The sequence below is a fragment of the Thermothelomyces heterothallicus genome (genome assembly GCF_042370625.1).
Source record: "Thermothelomyces heterothallicus CBS 202.75 unplaced genomic scaffold P884_scaffold_6, whole genome shotgun sequence".
In the NCBI taxonomy this organism is placed as follows: domain Eukaryota; kingdom Fungi; phylum Ascomycota; class Sordariomycetes; order Sordariales; family Chaetomiaceae; genus Thermothelomyces; species Thermothelomyces heterothallicus.
The window spans coordinates 618998-638708 of record NW_027192567.1 but is presented as its reverse complement, the minus strand read 5'-3'; the positions used below and the strand labels follow the sequence as shown (position 1 = coordinate 638708).

Below are 19711 nucleotides of genomic sequence, written 5' to 3'. Positions count from 1 at the left end.
GGGGCCATACGGCGAAGCTTAACTTCCAAGATGCCAAGTGCCTGCGGTTGTCATCTGATTGCCAAGAACTGCCAAGCCGGCCAGGCAAATGCGAAGACATGGCTCGTGCGCGGGGTGTGGGGGAGACTTTCCAACGTGAACCGTTCCGCAGCTGCACAAGCTCGCCATGGGAACGGCAGGAGCAGGTCGTTTGAGATCAAGGAACGCGATTTTCCAGTTCAAGGTCGCTTCATTCACCAAGACGGAAAAGTGGAACGCGCTGGACGTATTCCGCTTTTGCGAATCGCTACTTACTCCTCTATCCGGAGAGGCAAGCGTCTTTTTCGTGGTCAACGTTCCACTGTCATGTTTTTGACGCGTCAACACACAACAATCGCGTACGCAGCGGTGTGTGTACTCCGTATGTAATCCGTACATCCAGTGACGGCTCGGGTGCTGCTATAAATACACTGGCCCGAAATTGCCCTGGCTAGGTTCAAACGCCATTTCGACTAGCAGAATGTTTGGGTTGAAGGCCAGAGCAGAATGGCACATCTTGCGCAATTGGGGGCGCTGATAGACGACCTGGTCGCGGCCGTCGCTGCGATCCCAACGGTATGATCCCCAACTTCTCCGTCTCCGGTTCTGTCAACAGCAGTAGCTGATGTAATGTATCTAGAGTCAGCATGAAAAGCGAGTCGCCTGTCGTGAGGCTGTTTTGCGCAGCCTACGCAGCCACACTTTTACCCGGACAAACCACTTCGAGGTAGAGGACCGGCTGAACGGCCTGGAAGAGCGCTTCTCTGTCGTGGGCCGAGATGGCCTGGCAGAAGCTCTGCGCGCGCGGCGGGATGCGCTCGAATCATGTCGCGACCAGTTCACTCCCGAAGTTCTGCACTTACTTCTCGAGCTTGCCGATCAACCAGCGCAAAAGTCCAACCTCAATGACCTGGACGCGCTGGTCGAGCCTGAGGAGGAAGCTCCACCGCCATTGACCTGGAGGGATATTGCCAGAGAGGATGGCTGGAAACAGGAAAAGGACATTTGGAGATTCGTCGACTATTCTCTCGGCTCCAGCGATGAGGAGGACGTAGACTGGCAATCGGAAGCATCTGCCGAGTCCTTGACGACCGCCTCTTCGGCCGACGACCAACGCCATCGCACGGCGCACGACCTAGCCATCAAACCGCAGGGCACCGATCTCTTGAAGAGGGTTCACGATGCTCAGGGTTGGAGGCATGTGTCTGCGGTGGATGAGAACGGCAGACCCAAGAAGATACCAGTCTCAACGACCCAGTTCTTCCGTGAGGCTCTCTTCATGCTGGCTGGCCTCGAGACAAGCTTGTTTGACACGAGATGTAGCCCTATTACAAAGTACCAGCTTCGAGGCGTGTCGTGGGAGTCTTACAAGGCTCTCGTGACGGCATTCTCGGAGTGCGGCCGGAAGCTTGCCCCGTTGCGGGCCTACGTCGAGAACAGAGAGCACTCTCCGCTTTTGCAGGTATTTCAGGACTGTCTCCAGGAAGCCCTGCGCTCTCTCGACTTGGAGTTATCCTCGATTCAAGCTCGCGTTGTCGCCGCCGGAGAAGACGTCGTCGTGAGCCTCATTGGGGTGCTCGAAGAGCTCGGCCCGAAACTGGCGCCGCTGTATGTGTTGGCGGATATTGTGTGCCAGATTCAGGAGGAGCGGAATCCACACGCATTTCGATATCTCGAACTCCTTTACGACGCTGTTGGGATGGCCCAGTTGCGAGACAGCCGTGCCACGTACACCCTGCTCGGGACCATTTTCCTGGACTGCTTTCAGGTGTACCTGAAACCGATCCGGCTCTGGATGGAAGAAGGGAAGCTTCTGCAGGGCGACCGAACCTTCTTCGTCCTAGAGTCGCCAACTAAGCTCCCACTGTCCCAGGTCTGGAAGGGCCAGTTCAACTTACTACGAACTCCTGAAGGCAACCTGCATGCGCCGCGTTTTCTGAAGCCAGCGATTGATCGCATCTTCACCGCAGGCAAGAGCATTGTCGTGCTGAAGCACATGAAGCAGCACGAGGCCACCAAGAAATACCAAGCCACCGCGGAGCCAAAGATGGATTTTGCGACCGTTTGCCCAGACGACCTCGAGTATGCTCCCTTTGGTGAGCTCTTCGGGCTTGCCTTCCAGGCATGGGTCCAAAGCAAACACCACACGGCAGCCGCAACGCTCCGAGAGCTGCTCTTTAGCTCATACGGCCTGTCTGAGAGTCTCGACGCGCTACATCACCTCTACCTGATGTCGGACGGCGCAAGATCGGACTCTTTCGCCTCGTCCATTTTCCGACACCTAGACAACTTCAGTAACAGCTGGCGAGATCGCTTCACCTTGACAGAGATCGCCCAGGAGGCCTTCTCGGCATGCGTGGATACCTACCGCCTCTCTGCGGACATCGATTCGCGCGGTCTCACCCACAGCGCTCTCGCCTGCCGCAACTCCGTTCGCATCAGCCTCCCCGCTATTCGCCTCCACTACCGCCTCAGTTGGCCCGTCCAAATCGTCATCACTGAGGAGGGGATCCGAGGCTACCAGACCCTCTTCACCTTCCAACTGCAAGCCCGACGAGCACTCTCCATCCTGCGACATCCTATAGCCCCCCTGCAACGGCGCGACGGCGGCAGCCGCGGCACAGCCGGCATGGCACGCTATTACCTCTTGCGCAGCAAGCTCCTCTGGTTTGCCAACGCCATCGTAACCTACCTGACCACCTTGGTTCTCGCGCCGAACACGGCCCGGCTCCAGGCGGATCTTCGTAGCAGCACCTCCGCTGCAACAACGCCAACATCAACGACGCCAACAACAGCGGATGTCGATGACATGATCGCCGCGCATGCGGCTTTTGTGTCGCGCATCGTCGAAGAGTCGTGCCAGGGCGCGAAACTGCGGCCCATCCGTGACGCCATGCTCGACATCTTTGACCTGGCGATTCGGCTCGCGGACGCGCAGCGCGCCGAGGTGGCGAAACTGGAGGAGGAAGAGATGGAGATCTCCAGATTGTCGGTCATGTCGTCGCCTTTCAAGGCGTCGCCTTCCAGGAAGGGTAGAGATGGTGGCAGGAAGAGGAGGAGCGTGCTTGATGAGGATGGGGACGTGGATGACGAGGACGAGGGAGGACTGGCTGCGCAGTGGATGGTCGGGAAGCGGGGGGGGAGCGACGAGGGCAAACCGCATGCGGTTGTGCTGAAAGAGCTCGAGGCGGATTTCGAGAGGCACTTGAGGTTCGTCACCAGTGGTTTGAGAGGCGTGGCGAGGGCGAGTAAGGAGGAGGCGGCTGCAAAGTGGGATCTGCTGGCGGAGATGTTGGAGGCTGGGATCAAGGAATCGACCACGACTCATTGAACGTTTCGTTGTCCTTCAAGCCCTCCCTCTTCTTGTTCTCGATGCCTGGTACACTGACTGATGTCGACGTTGCGGCAAGCGATCGCCAAGTTGCCAGTGGTACCCTAACCCTGAAGCAGGACTGTGAGTGACTAGTGGGTAAGGCCGTAACGTACGGACCGTGGCCGCCTCCTTCTGGAACCTCCCCGCTCCGGGATCACCCCGCATGCCCAGTTGGCAACTCAGCTGCTACGCCTTATAATTTGCCAAGACAGAGGACAGCCGTAACCACATTTAGTTGGCTAGGAATAAGATCGGCGACGCGTTAACAGAGTTTAGGGTTATAAGGCAAATAGTAGAATTATACTACGATGTTGATAAGGAACGGAACTAAGAAACGGAATAGGTAAAATTAAGCGGGTACGCGTTCTCTACCGTTTGATTTCCAGATAGCGTTTTGAGCACGTGACCCACGTACTGCCAAGTCAGCAACTTGAGCCCGAAAAAAGAAGTTGATCATCGAATCCAGATTCGCGTTTTCGCCCTCCTCCAATAACGACAGCTTTTAGTCTTCGTTGTTATTCAAAGGGTGCGGGTTCCTGTCTTCAGAGCTACCGGTTCTGGACCCTTCTCAGCAGACACTGAACTTTTAGATGCAAAAAGACTACACTACCACAGTAGGCAGGCAGGAACTGTTACATAAGTAACTAACCTTGTTGGGCAGCTGACTGGCTTGGCGGCCCAGCCCGGTGGCGCTGCCAAACTGCCGCTCTCCGCTGAAGGGACTAACTACTCGGCGCGCCTTGTCACGGATACACCAACCTCAGCATCAATCAACTTGTCGCCATCCGTGAAAACCATTCCCCCTCACCTCCCTTTTCTTCTTCTTACTCGCTTTTTGCGGGCCTGCCATTAGCCCACTTGCTCGACAGCAAGACAAGCCAAAGATAATTTTTTTTTAAAAAAAATAAAATCAAAGTTCGGTTCTTAAACAAGCAGACCGTCGACAAGCGCTGCCACCATGTCCGAACGCAAGGTCCTCACCAAGTACTACCCCCCGGACTTCGACCCGTCGCTGGTCGGGCGCGCGCGCAAACCAAAGACGCAGGGGCCCAAGGTGCAGACGGTGCGGCTGATGGCGCCCTTCTCGCTGCGCTGCGTTTCGTGCGGCGAATACATGTACCGGGGGCGCAAGTTCAACGCGCGCAAGGAGACGCCGCCGGGGGAGAAGTACCTGGGCATCCAGCTGTACCGCTTCTACATCCGGTGCACGCGGTGCTCGGCCGAGATTGTGTTCCGGACGGACCCCAAGAACCAGGACTACGTGGTCGAGCGGGGCGCCAAGCGCAACACGGACCCGTGGAAGCGCGGGCTGGACGGCGGGCAGGAGGAGGAGGAGACGGTCGAGCAGCGGCTGGACCGGCTGGAGCGCGAGATGGCCGAGGCCGAGGGCGAGGAGGAGCGCAACGCGATGGCGGAGCTCGAGGCCAAGACGGAGGACGCCAAGCGCGAGATGGCCGTCGCCGACGCCCTGGACGAGATCCGGAACCGGAACGCCAGGCTGGAGAGGGCCCAGAGGGAGGGCGGCGCGGACGTGCTGGAGGCGGTCGTCGCCGGCGTGCTGAGGCCCGAGGAGGAGGAGAGGAGGCGGCAGGAGGAGGAGGACGCGGAGGCGGCGAGGAGGGCGTTTGCCTTTGCGCGGCGGCAGGAGGTGCTCGAGGAGGTCGTCGAGGAGGAGGAGGAGGGGGAAGGGGGAAATGCCGGGCCGGGATCCGGATCCGGCTCCGGCTCCGGCTCCGGCTCAGCGGGAGCGTCCACGTCCGGCTCGCACCCGGCCTCGGCCATCGCGACACCCGACGTCGCGCAGCCCCCGCCCCCGCCGAGCTTTAAGCGGCAAGTCAAGAAGAAGAAGGACCACGCCGCGTTGCTGGGCATCAAGAAAAAGCAGCCGCTTGTCTAAAACCAATTCTACTTGGGCAGGGTTGCATCGTGAAGGATGGCTAGGAACATTGCCCCGTTTTTCTCCCGACAAACATTTACCGGTCTCTTGATTCTTACCGATTTATTGATTCTACTTGGGCATGAGCAAGTGGTTTCTAGCCCTAGATCGGGCAGTCAGGAACCAGCATTGGCTCTTCGAATCGTTCCAACACCGCGTCACAATTTTTGGCTCGCTTGGGTCGGAGAAATCTTGATGAAGGGGAATCATCACGTTTATTCGCGCCGCAACCGAGACAAACATTTGCTTCCCAAGCCGCCTTTCCCTTCAACGCCGTGCTTGCAAAAACACCATATCTCCCCTTCCCCCCCGCCCAAAAAAATCTCAATCATACCCGACACCGCCAAGAAAAGACAACAAAGAAAAGATGCAACATCGGCCAGACCATATCCTAGAGGCGCCGGTCCACGATATAGATATTAGAGCATCAATCCACCGTGTGTCCCGTCGCGCCCGCCCTTCCTCCCTCGGGTGGTTTAAAAACCTCTCCTCGGGTTTCCAGAAGACAGTAGACCTTCTTCACCTGGGCACCCGTATGTTTTTTTTTTTTTTCGGTTCCTTTTTCCTTCGGTCCCTCCCAGGGTTCAGCCGAGCTCGGCCGTGATGCCGCTCATGGTTCGACGACGGTCGACACCCAAATCCGGGGTAGTCCTTCAGGACTGAGGATGAGTGAATTGATTGGGGTTCCGACCCCTGCCGGCCACACCGTCTGGGAGACCCGTGGGCGAGGACTGGTCGTGTTGCGAAGCCATCGGGGGCGATTGTGAGATGGACTCCATCTGTCGCTTGGTGTGTTGATGCATGAAGCGGGAATAGCTCCCCAGGTCGGAAGGGGGAGGTGGTGAGAGCGGCATGGAGGTGGAATATGTCCTTTGGCTGGTCGACATGATGACGACGACGACGCTTCTTGCGTTTTGTAGAGGGGAAACCGCAAGGCTTTCGGATAAGAAAGTAGTTTCGCAGGAGGGTAGACAGAGAGGGGACTATAAAGGAGGGGAAAAAAACCCGAGTTTAGGAACTGATGCTACGGACTAACCCAGGGGAGCTGCCATTCCAATGAATGCTAAGGCGTAACTTTGAACTACTAGGTTTGTATAATGAATATAGAAACGGTAGCAGAGGATAGCGGGTGGAAGCTGTCCTTTATAAACGGTGACACCGCCATTGACGTCCAGGTACCATGCTTGTTTGGACTACGCAGCATCGGTAATACCAGTACATACACTACGCAGCGGGGATCAGTTTGGAAGTGGGTAATCACGCCACAAAGGCGCGGGCGATAAGAAGGTAGGGAGACTGTGTCATGGGCCGGGGAGGCCGGGGGCGAGAGACTCAAATGGTCGGAGCGGGATAGAAAGGGTCTTTGGTGGAGGGGGTATCCTCGCACTCCCACCCGAGTTGAGTCGAGCCCTGGCGTCACTGGGCGATCTGCGCCTCGACGACCGGAGGCCAATCTCGCGGAGGCACGAAGATTGCAAAACCCCTTCCGCAACCAAGCGCAAGCCCGATGCCGATGCGCTAGTGCTGCGACCCTTGTGCTACAAGTCGTTCCACGTCTAATGGAAAGATCGGCGATGGAGGTGTCCGTTGGCATCAGAAGGAAGGCTGGTGCGACGTTGTGGCGCAGGTATTCCCTGGTATGTACGGATTACATGTTCCAATACTGCAAGGTACTAGCAGTACTATCAGTTTCGCCACCACCGGGGAAGGTACGTACAGAGGGCGCCCTTTCCGGGGTCGCTGTAATGCGTCGTCTGTTTACACGAAGAGCGCAGCTAAACGCTTCCTCCTGGGTGCCTTCGTTGGACGAAGTTGTCATGGCTTACAGCATGTGGTCGTTTGCCAAAGTAAATGGAATTCTCTTTTAGAGGGAACTCACATGGCATCTTCGATGCGGGTTCGCCTCCGCGGAATCGTCGACATGATTCTTTGGGGCGAGTGGTCTGGGAAAGGTAAGACCCTGTTGATCCCATCCAATGTGGAAGCCACGTTCGTGCGTGAGTCCTAGCCGAGTGTTAAAGATCGGATAGCAGGAATGGTTATAGGTACCTGGTAAGGTAGCTAAGGAAGGTACTGTTCGGAAGACGGGAAAAACGGAAGTGGATTACTTTCGCGCCTCATTGCGCTGCCGAGAAGCCTGCCTCCTGGCTGTCACCTCACACTAAAGCGCTCGAATCACCTACAGCGGGTATTTTAACCGAGAAAAAAAAAGCCACTCCACAAAGATGCTGACGTGTGAGAACGGTGGGAACGGTGACAAAGAGGCTGGGAGACGGATCCGTCTTATGTGGGTTCTGAGACAGACAGGTCCGAGTACTTTCCCTAGTCTGCAGCCACTACCAAGCACAGCGCACCACCCAGAGGAGCCTCGGAGACGCCAGAGCTTGAACTAGCAAGTAGAGCGCAGCAGCATTTCTCGTGTTATCCGGCTTCTTTCTCCAAAAGACGGCGAACACCGGGTGATGATGTCAGCTGTCGGAGACAGCCCACGCATAAACGGGTCCATACAGTCTTCGCGATGAGCCTTTATGTTAGGGAATAGAGTACCTTAGATAGGCAGGTAGAGTTCAGGTAGGTAACACGTAGCTAACTGTACTAACCGTGTCGAAGAAAGCGCCAGAGAACGGCCGGATCATGCTTCAGCAGGCCTCCATTCTTCACCTTCGGTTTAAACGCACACAAGAACCGAAACCGGCACCCGCAAGGTCCCTTGCAACCACGTTGCAGAAACAGAGACCAATCATGGCGGAGACCGCAATTTTTGTGAGGGTTAACTTGGCCCGCCGGCAGGGCTCGCGCTAGGCGACCACGGCATTGTTGGAGAAACCCCAATGCCAGCCTCGACTTGGCGCGGCTCCGGCGCTACTGGCAGTGCGGTAATTGCAAGAAAGATCATCTTGTTCGGGCCCCGCTGACACTTGTTTAACATTGTTTGACGCTCACGGAGACGCAAGAAGGGTTACAGCGGCCCCAAGCCAAAGACGGATACACTACGGTATTACGGAGTACCTACTCCCGTAAAACTTGCAAAAAACTTGTAAAACCACACCGGGGTCGGCTATTGAAAGGTCACGACTTGGCAGGCAAATCACCGTCCGAGAAACTTGTGGATCCAGAAGTGCAAGGTTTTTTTCCTTTCGCTGCACTTTTGACGCTCGCAATTTCCTTTCAGCTCGGTGAGGTAAGACTCGATGTCAGCGGGAAAGAAGTGATGTTGGTAGTGGTGCTATTCTTGCCGTTAAGTGAAGAGCCGTGACGTCATTGGGACCCTTGCCGCCAAGCAAGGAAAACGCGGCGTGGGGAAGTCGTCTCCACAAAAGATGCGTGCGAGATCCGCCGTTGCGAAAGCCCGCCATGACGTAGCGGTCGCCGACGCTGATGAAAATAAGATCAACTTGCAGCCCTTACCTGATCTGCAACGAGGTCCTCCAAAGGACAACGTTGGATATCATCAAACCGGGGGCTGCCGGATGAGCCTCCCGAGTACCCTCTCGGCAAAACAACCGATTTGATTTCCTTGCTCTCATCATTGACTTTCCCGTTGTCTCGACACAGCGTCAGCCTACCATTCCGGAGGCACGAAGCCAAGAACGCGCCCATTCTGGCTGTTTTGACTCGGGACATTTTAGACTTTGACATCACACTTCCTACTTCCTATGCCCTCCTTTCATTCCCACCGCATCGTTACAGATGCAGTAGTCAGCACAGGTATCGGGCGGCAACAGCGCGGCGCCACCGCCTCCACCGGTTGCTACCGTGCCCGTGCATTCTTCGGGGCTGCTCCGAGACCGCTGACGTATATAGGTAACTTCTGTCTCGGTTTGGACATATTGGGTGCTGCCGCGATACCACACAAAATCCACCCCGCCGCTCAGTTCCAGTTACCGCAGGCGCAACCGACAAAGGTTGGGGCGGTTATCGCGTCATCTTTTGCCGGCGCTGCTCCACGAAAGCGCGCTGCACTTGGTTGTGCAAACTGCGATGGCGATCTCTCCCTGTCCTGTGCACTCCATCCAGAGGCATGGTCACGCTTAAGTCTCGAGCCCGACTCCACGATAATCCATCGCGCCGTCACTAAAAGGACGGGAACGGGGCGACGGGCGTCTCTACCCCCCAAAGTTTCGATCCAACCTCGATCCCATGGCTAACGCGTTGTGGCGGACCGGTGCGAGGGCGAGGCCTGCCGGTAATAGTAGGCTTTGGATATCGTCGAAAACCCCGTGTGATGACGTTGAATGATTTGATTTGAATCATTGGGCCAACAAAGCTGCGGATAGGGGGTTCTTGGCGGTGTCATCTTCCCGACAGAGCCATGTGGGAGCGGTCTTTCAAACGGAATCTACACCGCTGGGCTGGCAGATTCAATCGTCGTGCCTGGGAAGACGGAAGATGATTTGCGCGCAGTTGCTGTCCCCCCCATGGCCTCCGCCGGAAGGCAATAATAGTAGGAGCATGTACCACTGGTCGTCACTGAGAGCTAAGGACCATGGGGAAACTCACACCCACCCACTCCCGCCGGGGGGGTCACACCCACTCCCCCCCCCCCCCCCGGGCGGGAGTGGGTGGAAGCAGAGATTTGGGACCCTACTCCTCCTCCTCCCCTCCCCCATCCGAATGGTACTCGAATTCGGCAGGTACTGGTGGTGCTTCCCCTGGCTGTTCCTCATCTGGATCCGCCTCGGGGGAAACCTCGGATGTCTTTTTCTCCTCCGCCGGCTTCTCGCTCCCCTGCAACCCCTCCAGGCCCTGAACGGCGCGTCTTCCCTTCACCAGGGCAGTCATGACCTGCGCCCACTCCCACGGCCTCTCTTTGCCCCCCGGCAGGCTGTTGAAGTACTCCCAGCCCATGACGCCGCCGAAGCGGGGGTGCCGGCCGGCCAGCAAGGGCAGCACGCCGGACAGGAGGTTCCAGGGCACCCAGCCGGAGCCGTTGTCGGGATTGGTCAGCAGGCCGACGACGATCTTGTCGGGAGGCCAGCCCTTGGCCAGCAGCATCTCGTACATGACGGGGTTGCTGCAGTCGCCCCAGCCGCAGTAGAACTGGGCGTTGTACCAGGCGATGTCGCGCCCGCGCAGGACCTCGAGCGCCTCGTAGTCGAAGCCGCTCAGGTTGCGCAGCGGGTCGAGCAGGGCCGAGGCGACGGGCGCGAGCGTGATGAGGAAGTCGGGCCCGAAGTCGGCCCGCAGCCGGTCGATCAGCCGCACGATCCCGCCCAGCGACATGGGCTCCTCCACGTCCAGGTCCAGCCCGTCCAGCCCCCGCTCGCGGATCAGCTCGGCCAGCGGCCGGTAGTAGGCCTCGAACGCGCCGTCATCGTCGCCCCCGTTGCCGTTGCCGTTGCTGTTGAGGTCGAGGCGGGCGTAGGTCCCCGGCGCCGCGCCGCCCAGCATGCCGAGAACCTTGACGCCGCTGGCCTGGAGCACGCGCATCTCGGCCCAGAGCGTGGTGAAGCGCGGGTCCGACGGCGGGTGGTCGTTGAGCGTCAGCCCGGCCGGGTCCTCGTTGATGTGGATCGCGGCCAGGATGACGTGCGTAATGCCAATCCCCGGCTGCTGGAGGAGCGGCAGCACCGATATCGGCTTCCCAGACGGTGTGTGGTGGGTTTGGTAGTACGTGATGACGCGGGGGAGGGCGGGGGGTTGTGGAAGGGGAGGCATAGTACGTGTATGTATGTGTTTGGTTGTGTCGTGTGTATGTGTGTGTGTGTGGGTGGGTGGGTGGAGGTTGGAGAGAGAGAAAAAGGGAAGGAGGGAAAAAAAAAAAAAAAGAGAGGGGAGGGGGTGGTGGTGTTTTGAACGAGTGAGATGAGTGTCGTGGTGGTGATAATAATGGTGCCTGGTGATGTGTTGTGGTGGTGTTGAGGGGAAGCCGAATGCCCACATCGTTCGTTGAATTGACAGCTGGCACCAACTGCCAAGTTATTGATTGGGCACCCACGTTGGATACCAACTGTACGGCAACACGGCAGTGAGATCAAACTGCCAAACTAGGCAAGTATGTACTAGTAAGTAGGTAGGTATCTTTCATGCCCTCATTCATGTGCCACCTCACGTATCATAGAAAGAACGCCTGAAATAAATTTCATTGAAAATAGAAAGTTACCAGGCCGTGTTGCGCAGTCAGACCTTGTCTCGACCCTGTCCACGTTCTTCTGCTTTGTATCGAAGGGGGCTCTGACAGTTGGGGTTCTTCGCCCCAAACGTAGACCATCATCCCGGCGCGGCTGCGTGACATTCACGCGTCACATAGGCTCGGCCGTGAGGATGGAGGATAGGATATGGGAGACTATAATCTCCCAATTAACTAGATGACCAGAGGAGACGTTGCGTCTGATCTGCTGTTTGTCGATATGGCCGCCCCGGAGTCAGCGAGGCAATGGTCCAATGATGGACTTCGTTGCATCAGTTACCTTGCCGCACGATGTTGCTTGACCGCCTGATGGCCCTTTCAATTTGCTTGAAAGGACACACAACCGTGGTGGCCGCCTCGGGTGAATGCTCTGGGCCCCCGGAGATCGGAAATAGCAGACGGTCTCCAGAAGTCAGTCCCGAGCGAACACATCCGAACACCGATGCACTGTCCTTGGACGCGCAGGTGGCGGCAATCAATGCGCATGCCATAAATGCAATTCTCGAGATATAAAACTAACTCCCTTTTATTCAGTGCTCCGAGAACCATCAGTCCACGATGCCGAAGCGGCCGGATATATCCCCGTGCCGCAACCCCCCGATCAACCCCTCCCTGCCCGGCCGAATTCCAACATCGAAAACAAGATGCCCCGGAGCAAAAAAAATCAAGCGGGAAGAACGGAAGCACGACATCTCATATGTGCAGCGAAAAAGGTCCTAGAGAGAATCGGTCGCACCAGGCAAACCAAGAGATTGATTGGCATCTTTTAATGCAAGCCATGGTGGTGGCGGTGGTGGAGGTGCTGGTGCCGGTGCACCTCACGGCGCTCAATGTCGGCAGTACGGGTTGCCGTGACCGTGACCGTAGCGGTCTCCAACATGACGGTCGAGACCGTCTCGATGACGACGATCTTGCTGACCACGTTACCGTTGGTAACATAGTCGGTGCGGACAAGTTCGTAACCCTCGGGGACAGGAGGCTCCGATGGCGTCGGGGTGGCGGTGGTAGTAGGGGTAGTGGTAGGAGTGGAAGTCGGCTCCTCGGAAGTCGAAATCGAAGTCTGCTTCTCTTGGAACACGCCACCAGGGAGGATGTTATCCACAATACTGGACAAGGCGGGAAGAGGGTCGGGCAGGGGCTTCTTGTAGTTCGCGGGTTCGGGCCCGTATGCAATAGGAACATTGCCGGGGAGCGTATCGCCAATCAGGCCGCTAAGCTTCTCACTCGCGATCATAGGAGGAGTAGGCATCCGGCACTCCTTCTGTTCTTGCTCGCTGAGGATGGTGAAGAGAGGGCAGTCCGAAATCTTGCCACTGCTTGCAGTGCACTGATCCACCGCAGCTTGAAGGTGGTCTTCGTCCCAGCCGCTGATGAAGTCGCCGTGGTAGCCAAAGCCTACAACGCAGAATTAGCATAGCGGACTTGATTCAATACCTAGAGGCGCGACATACCCTCAACATCTCCGTTGGAGATGACAAACTCGCCCGGAATGCCGACGAAGTCCTGAGTCCTCCAGATGGTCTCGAAGAAGAGGCCGGGAAGCTTCACGTCGAAACCCTCAGGGCAGTTTCCATTAAGAACTGTGTCGGGGTAGGCGACGTGAGACTTTTGGTCCGGGGAGCTGATGTCCTTGCCGTTCCAGCAGGAAGGGAAGGAAAGTTCAAAGCGAACTCCGTCCTTGCACTTTTCATCGAGGAACTGCTTGTCGGGCAGGTAGTGGCGGTACAGAGACGGCTCCGGATCAGTGGCGTAGTTGAGGCAGTTGAAGCCGATGGCGCGCTGGGCAAGATCGACTTGGCTCGTCTGGCCCAATGAAGCCCAGTTCGACTTGGGCGGGTCCGGCATCTTCACGTCGAGTCCGCCAACCGAGTAGTTGCGCCGATTAGTGTCACCAGCGACCATACGGAAATTGTTGGGGAACGCCTTGATGCCTTTGCTGGGATCCTTGAGGTCGGGATTCAGGAAGTAGTAGCTGAGAAGCGCGGTTAGCGCATCCATTTTTTACGCATGCGCATGGCACTGAACAGCACTCTGAGACTTACGCAAGCATGCCGCCATCCTGCAGAACCTCCTGGTACGAGCCATTGGCGTGCCTGAAGTAGACGGCCGGCGCCCAGTAGGCTGACATGTCTTCGACCACAGCGCAAGAGGTGCAATCTGCATTGCGAAGGTCCTCGTACGTGGCGCTTGCGCCAAAACCTAAGGAAGGCGCGTTAGCAATACATCGCCATAGCGCACCAAATCCAGCACTATCAAGCGCAATGAAAAGGGCTTACCTGAAGATCCGTGGATCGCATGGGCGTGCTTCGATGGGACGCCGGGATCAATCAGGGGATCAAGACGAGCGAGGGCGACACGGCCGCGGCATTCCATGCGCCAAAAGGCAGCGGCGCCGCTCACCGATGCGAGGATCGCAAGCGAAGTGTCAGTTCTCATCCTGCGAAATGCAAAGGAGTGACTGGTAGGTTATATATATCAGGTTGATTGCGCGAAAAAAGTTGAATGCGATGTCGAAAAAAACGTCGATTGGCGAAAGGAATGTTAGATACTCGTCGAGGGAACAGGGCCGCGTTGAACGATCTATTGGCTCGAGGTGTTAGCGGCATTGCACGCCTCGCCTTGAATCGTTTTTTTCAAGTAGCAAGGTTCGCAAAAGCGAAGAAATAGTGACTAAGGCTACCAGCTTGGGACGAAACTATAACGCTGGGCTCGCCTTCAGGGGGCAGAAAGAAAGTAGAAAGAAGGAAGAAAGAAACGAGAAAGGTGATGTTGCCGCTCGGTTTTCATTCTCCACGTACCAGTTTGACCAGGCGAGGCGAGCGTAGACTATCACGAACCACAGGTACAAGTGAAGCCGACTAACGGATGACAGTTCACAGCGGTGCGGTTCACAAGGCTATCCGAACTGTGACGCAAAACCTGTTGTCGCTCGTCGTCTGTGTATCGGTTCCGGTTGTTTGCACTCAAGAGCGAGTCTAGCTCTCTCGCGCTAGTGTGATTGTTTGTCGGCGGTTGTTGGAGGCAGGCAGGCAAACTCGTCGAGTGGCAGATCAGGATCGTACCAAGAAACGAGCGTTGGCGGTCAATACAAAGAACAAGAAAAGGAACGATATGGGATGGAACTCGTCGTCGCCGAAAAGTAAAGAACGTGGGTCCCGAATTGGGAAGTTTGGGGGAAAAATCGCGAAAGTGAGCGTTACGGGTCAGAAAGACTCGAGGTCGCAAGAATGGGCGGGCAAGGCGCAGGAAGGCGAGAGTAGGGAAACAGGGAAAGATGGTGTGACAAGCACTCAAAGATATCCCAAATGAGAAGCCCTCTCTGAATTCTGTGGTGGCCCCCCCAATCTCCCATCTGTCTCGGTCGCACAACGCACGGCATCTTGCGGGGGCAAGGAATGGGAACAGCTAAGGGGAAGGGCCCCTGCCGAGGCTGGGCATCGCTCTTTCCCGAAGCAGTACCCAGTTCAGAGGTTCAGGCATATGATTGGCCAGATCATCTGGACAAGACTTGACATCTCGATTAAGGGGCGCCCCAGGGTTAGTCCCGCAGGCCCCGGCGCATGGTGAGCCCGACTAACGCAGGAACGCACTCTAGCGCGCGCGCCGCTCGCTGCCGCTTTTCCGAAGGGGTAACCGCCACAGTCCCTGGGGAGGCGGGGTATCCCCTGTGACTGGGCATAAATGACCACCACGGCAGAAATAAGAGATTTGCGTCTGCCGCTCGCGCTGTTGGTCAGCTCCTGATGTGTGACGGTGATCACTTGTTAATTTCCAGGGATGCGCGCAAAACCACTCCACACACGACGTCCGTCACACTCATAGGTAGCAGCCCCTTTGTTGAAGCTATTCGACAAGGTCCTCTGGCCACCACAGCTTGTGTCCCGCAAACTTGCGATGCCGCTGTCGGCCCGCGCGCTACATGTAGCATGACTCCGATACCGAGCGAGTTACGGCTAGTAGTGTTTGCGACTCGAACGCTGCTATATGTCTACCTATGTTTGATCGAGTTGGAGGTGATGCGTGCACCACGGGAGGTGTTGTAATGATAACCTTAACTGCTGTGGACAGTCCTGAAAGAATGACGAGGCGGGGCATGTGCACTACTCTGGTAGGACGGATTACTACGTAGTGTAGTAGTTATGCACATCTGGGAAATGCAATGGGCTCCGCAGATTCGGATGCGCTAACCTAACTGGCTTGATGAAACAGTTTCAAGCCGTGATTTCCATTCCTTGATTGGACACCAACTTATCCGCAGGAACGGAATGTATGGCCCCCAACAGTGCGCTAGTTCCTGCGTAGTGTCCTCCATTGAAGGCCCGTCGCCGTCGCAATCAAGGTGCCGGGCATTGCTGGGCGGCTTCACCCCCTTTTCTTCACCTCTGATGATGTTCGCGACTGCACGCGGGAATTTGCACCAGTTGAGAGGAGCCGGGAGAACAAGTGTGCTCTGGAATTTCGGGAATCTGTTTCACAAGAGGTATCACGGTAGTGTAGCTCAGCATGGCGATTCAATTCCGTAGATTGTCTGGATGTCGTCATGTTGCAAACAATGGGATGGGCGGCCAGATTTCGAGGGCTTCCGCAGTTTGAATGGAGGAAGGAAACACATGCTTCGGTCCGGCGCAACGGGGCAAGGATGTCGCGTGGCCCAACCCACTGCCAGTCCGTCGAAGATCGCAATTGACTGATGAAAAAAATCACCACGCGCACGCGTATCATATTTGTTGTACGGAGATCTCCACGTTACCACGGCTTACCTAAAGGGATTTGTCGCTTGTTTCCACTTGCGGGAATTCCCGTGAGGATGGTCAGACTGGAGATTCGGATGAGTCCGCATGGGGGTGTGGAAGCTTGGCATCGAGCGCCAACGGTTTTCGAGAGGATACCCTTAAGGCACAGCCACAATGTTTGTGCTCTCGAGCCACGTGGCTGAGACCCACACCTGTTGACCGACTGCGTGCTCTCCTGTGGTGGCGTGCAGGGTAACGTTAACTAGGTACCTAAGGTACGACATCTGCTCACCATCTCCCATAACGGCCGCAACCCTGGACTTACACTAGCGTTTGGGCCCCTGTGACGCTCCGGTTCGAGACAACGCACATTGACACGATAGCTCCAGCCCAGTGTCACAACAGGCTGCCCGCAAGACCTGCCTGCTGCAAGCACACAATTACAACATTTGGCTCGCGGATGTCGTGTTGAGAGTTATCTTCTTGTCGACGTCTAACTACCACACAATGGACGATCTCGCCGGCCTAAACTGGTCGGCGCCCAACCAGATGCCCGCATCCGCGGCCACGCCCGCGCAATCGGCACCGACCAACCCCGCCATCCCGACTTACCCTTCCCTGCGTCCGACCCCATCACCCTTCGCATCCGGCCGCAACAGCCCGCTACCGGCTCAGGGATCCGGAAATGCGGGAACCAAGTCACCAGCTGCCAAGATCGCTCCGGACAGCTTCGGCAATCTGCTAAACTTCGGGACCGGAAAGAGCAGTGCAAACCTCAGCCTCCGCGAACGGCAGGACCAGCTAGAAGCCGAGAAGAGGAAGAAGGAAGAGGAGAGGCGTAGACAGGCACAAGCACAATACGGAGACGGGAGCTTCCTCGACTCGCTCGGGCAGACCCAATCGAGCTCGTTGAGGACACCGTCTCCCGCGATATCAGTTCCTTCATCCCTGCAGGGGCTAGACTCGGGAACGCATAACGGGAAACCAGCGACCGAGTCGGACGATGATTTATTCGCAGCCTTCAACGCTAGCACCAAGGTGGACAATTCGAGCTACTTCCCACCCCCCGCGTCGTCGAGCACGCCTTCTTCCACGAACGTACCAGCACTGGACCTCAGCAATCCCCAGGCTTGGAACACGTCGGGAGCACCTGCTGGGACATCTGTTGGGGGAGGCTTCGCCGACGAAGATGATGACCCGTTCGGACTGAACCAGCTGAAGAGCAAGACGAGCCCCCCACCTCCCCCGGCTGCTGATGGCGACGACGACGATTTGTTGGGTGATCTGGCCAAACCAGTAGACCAAGTCAGGAAGAAGACAGGCCCCGTATTTGCCCGAGAGCCCGAGCCAGGGAAACCTATCGAGGATTCTTCTTCGGAATCTGAGGCCGAACCGGCTGCGCCTTCGGATGACCCGTTCGATAGGGCGGTTGCCCAGCTTGTCGAGTATGGCTTTACTCCCGAAAATGCGAGAAGAGGTCTCACAGAGAGTGGGGCGGGCCTTAATGTCCAAGCTGCTGTCAATTGGTTGCTGGATGATGCCCACAGGCAGGCGAAGGAGAAGCAGAAGGGCGGGGGAGGTGCAGGGGAACGCTCCACGGAGAGGGGTGAACGGGCCTCGAGTCAGTCCCGAAGTAGCACCCCATCTTGGACGAAGGAGGGACAGTCGGGCGGCGGCGCCAGGGGGAGGGACAACCGGTCGCCCGCAAGTCTGGACGGGGATTTTGCCAAGGCGGCTGCTGCTGTCGGCTCGAGTTTCCTCAAGTCGGCCAACAACTTATGGAAGACGGGGCAGAAGAAGGTCCAGAAAGCAGTGGCTGAGTTTCAGCAAGACGGAGACCCGAGCCAGCCGAAATGGATGAGAAGCGCCCAAGGCCATGGCCGCGCTGAGGATACAGGCAGGCAAATACCCGAGGTCACAGACGAAGCTCTAATGCTGGAAATGGGAGGACCACCAGGAACGAGACTTGGGAAGGCAGCACCCCAGCGTCAAGACGCCGGCGAGGCACGCCTCCGCGAAACACCACCGGCTCTACCAACCCGGCCGGGGAAGGGGAACCAGGCGCCAAGATGGCAGCAAGCTTCGCAGCAATTCATGGACCCGCGCTCGCGACTGGGCAGGCAGGGAGCTGAGGAGGAGAGTTTTCAAGCCTACGTTAGTCCTGCACGGAGGAAGAAACCGGCGGCACAACCGCAACCAGAGGCGAAACCTGCGGAGACTGACGAGGATCTGCTGTTCGGCGAGGCTGCTCCAACATCCCGAGCTGCACCACAGACTCGCTCTGCGCAACCATCTCCGAGTCCCCAGCCCTCGTCTCGGCCACCCCCTCCTGCTCCGAGACCTGCGGCCCCACGTCCTGCCCGTCAAATACCCGGCGTGTCCGCCATCGCGCTGCAAAACTCGACCAGATGCCGCCTAGAGGGTACCGCGCACTTCAAGCGCGGCGACTTCGCGGCGGCCCACGCTTCTTACACCGCCTCGATGACTGCCATTCCACAGGACCATCCCCTGACCATCCTGCTCCTCTGCAACCGCGCCCTGACCGCGCTCAAAACGGGCGATCCGCGCCAGGCGGTCCAGGACGCCGATGCGGCCATCCAGCTGATCGGCCCCGGCAAGGGCGAGGGCGAGTACGTCGAGCTTCAGACGACCGACGGGACACCCGGCGAGAAGCGCGACATGCGCGACCTCTACGGCAAGGCGCTCACTCGCAAGGCGGAAGCTCTGGAGCAGATGGAGAAGTGGGCCGACGCCGGCGCCGTGTGGCAGCTGTGTATCGAGGCCGGGCTGGGCGGGGCGACGGCCGCGGCCGGCCGGCAGCGGTGTCAGAAGGCCGTCGCGCCCAAGCCGGCGTCGACGCCCAAGCCCGCATCGGCGTCTCGCGCTGCGGCCCCGCCGCGGCCGCGGCCGTCGGCGAACCCGCAGAAGAGCTTCGAGGCGGTGGAGCGGCTGCGGGCGGCGCACCAGGCGGCGGAGCGCGAAGGGGACGAGAAGCTCGCGCTCGCGGACAAGGTGGACGCGCGCATCGCGGCCTGGCGGGACGGCAAGCGCGACAACTTGCGCGCGCTGCTGAGCAGCCTGGATACCGTGCTGTGGGAAGGCAGCGGGTGGAAGAAGGTTGGGCTGCACGAGCTGGTGATGGCGAACAAGGTCAAGGTTGTGTACATGAAGGCGATTGCCAAGACACATCCCGATAAGGTGAGCAGTCTAGTTTACTTACTTGTCTACGTTTCTTTGCGTGGCTAGCGCGGCGCGTGTTTTTTTTGCTAACCTGGGTACGACTCGCTTGCAGATTGCGCAAGATGCGACGACCGAGGTGCGCATGATTGCGGCGACGGTGTTTAGCACGCTCAACGAGGCGTGGGACAAGTTTAAGGCGGAGAATAACTTGTAAGGAGTCCGGAAGATGAAAAAAAAAAAAAAAAAGAAGAAGAAGAAGAAGAAGAAGAAGAAGAAGAAGAAGAAGAAGAAGAAGAAGAAGAAGAAGAAGAAGAAGAAGAAGAAGAAGAAGAAGAAGAAGA

General features: G+C 57.4%; 5 protein-coding genes across 5 annotated transcripts; 3 read left to right on the top strand and 2 right to left on the bottom strand.

The window, feature by feature from the left end:
• The first annotated feature begins 199 nt into the window (after positions 1–199).
• P884DRAFT_220069 (Spc98 family-domain-containing protein) lies at positions 200–3727 on the top strand. Its single transcript, XM_069439439.1, has 2 exons — positions 200–594; positions 659–3727. Exons 1-2 carry the CDS (start codon positions 526–528, stop codon positions 3347–3349), a joined length of 2760 nt encoding a protein of 919 aa, XP_069299269.1. The 5' UTR covers positions 200–525; the 3' UTR covers positions 3350–3727.
• A 412-nt stretch (positions 3728–4139) lies between these two features.
• On the top strand, positions 4140–5491 carry P884DRAFT_112465 (CWC16 protein). The gene has a single exon (XM_069437089.1). The coding sequence runs from the start codon at positions 4350–4352 to the stop codon at positions 5286–5288; it is 939 nt and encodes a 312-aa protein (XP_069299268.1). The 5' UTR covers positions 4140–4349; the 3' UTR covers positions 5289–5491.
• A 4404-nt stretch (positions 5492–9895) lies between these two features.
• On the bottom strand, positions 9896–11095 carry P884DRAFT_257222 (glycoside hydrolase family 18 protein). The gene has a single exon (XM_069441133.1). It carries the CDS (start codon positions 10983–10985, stop codon positions 9912–9914), a length of 1074 nt encoding a protein of 357 aa, XP_069299267.1. The 5' UTR covers positions 10986–11095; the 3' UTR covers positions 9896–9911.
• Positions 11096–12223: 1128 nt separating this feature from the next.
• Positions 12224–13893, bottom strand: P884DRAFT_276164 (uncharacterized protein; the record flags this gene model as incomplete). The annotated part of the gene is made up of 4 exons (XM_069442920.1): positions 12224–12852; positions 12909–13429; positions 13500–13656; positions 13734–13893. 4 exons carry the CDS (start codon positions 13891–13893, stop codon positions 12224–12226), a joined length of 1467 nt encoding a protein of 488 aa, XP_069299266.1.
• A 2614-nt stretch (positions 13894–16507) lies between these two features.
• P884DRAFT_328322 (uncharacterized protein) lies at positions 16508–19596 on the top strand. The gene is made up of 2 exons (XM_069445593.1): positions 16508–19388; positions 19483–19596. The coding sequence occupies exons 1-2, from the start codon at positions 16698–16700 to the stop codon at positions 19582–19584; spliced, it is 2793 nt and encodes a 930-aa protein (XP_069299265.1). The 5' UTR covers positions 16508–16697; the 3' UTR covers positions 19585–19596.
• Positions 19597–19711: the final 115 nt, after the last annotated feature.

Excerpts from the sequence above, each read along its gene's own strand:
- P884DRAFT_220069 (XM_069439439.1), top strand. The coding sequence starts at position 526 with ATGGCACATCTTGCGCAATTGGGGGCGCTGATAGACGACCTGGTCGCG. Across the intron at positions 595-658 it reads CCGTCGCTGCGATCCCAACG|AGTCAGCATGAAAAGCGAGT; the intron begins GTATGATCCCCA and ends TAATGTATCTAG.
- P884DRAFT_112465 (XM_069437089.1), top strand. The coding sequence starts at position 4,350 with ATGTCCGAACGCAAGGTCCTCACCAAGTACTACCCCCCGGACTTCGAC.
- P884DRAFT_257222 (XM_069441133.1), bottom strand. The coding sequence starts at position 10,985 with ATGCCTCCCCTTCCACAACCCCCCGCCCTCCCCCGCGTCATCACGTAC.
- P884DRAFT_328322 (XM_069445593.1), top strand. The coding sequence starts at position 16,698 with ATGGACGATCTCGCCGGCCTAAACTGGTCGGCGCCCAACCAGATGCCC. Across the intron at positions 19,389-19,482 it reads CCAAGACACATCCCGATAAG|ATTGCGCAAGATGCGACGAC; the intron begins GTGAGCAGTCTA and ends ACTCGCTTGCAG.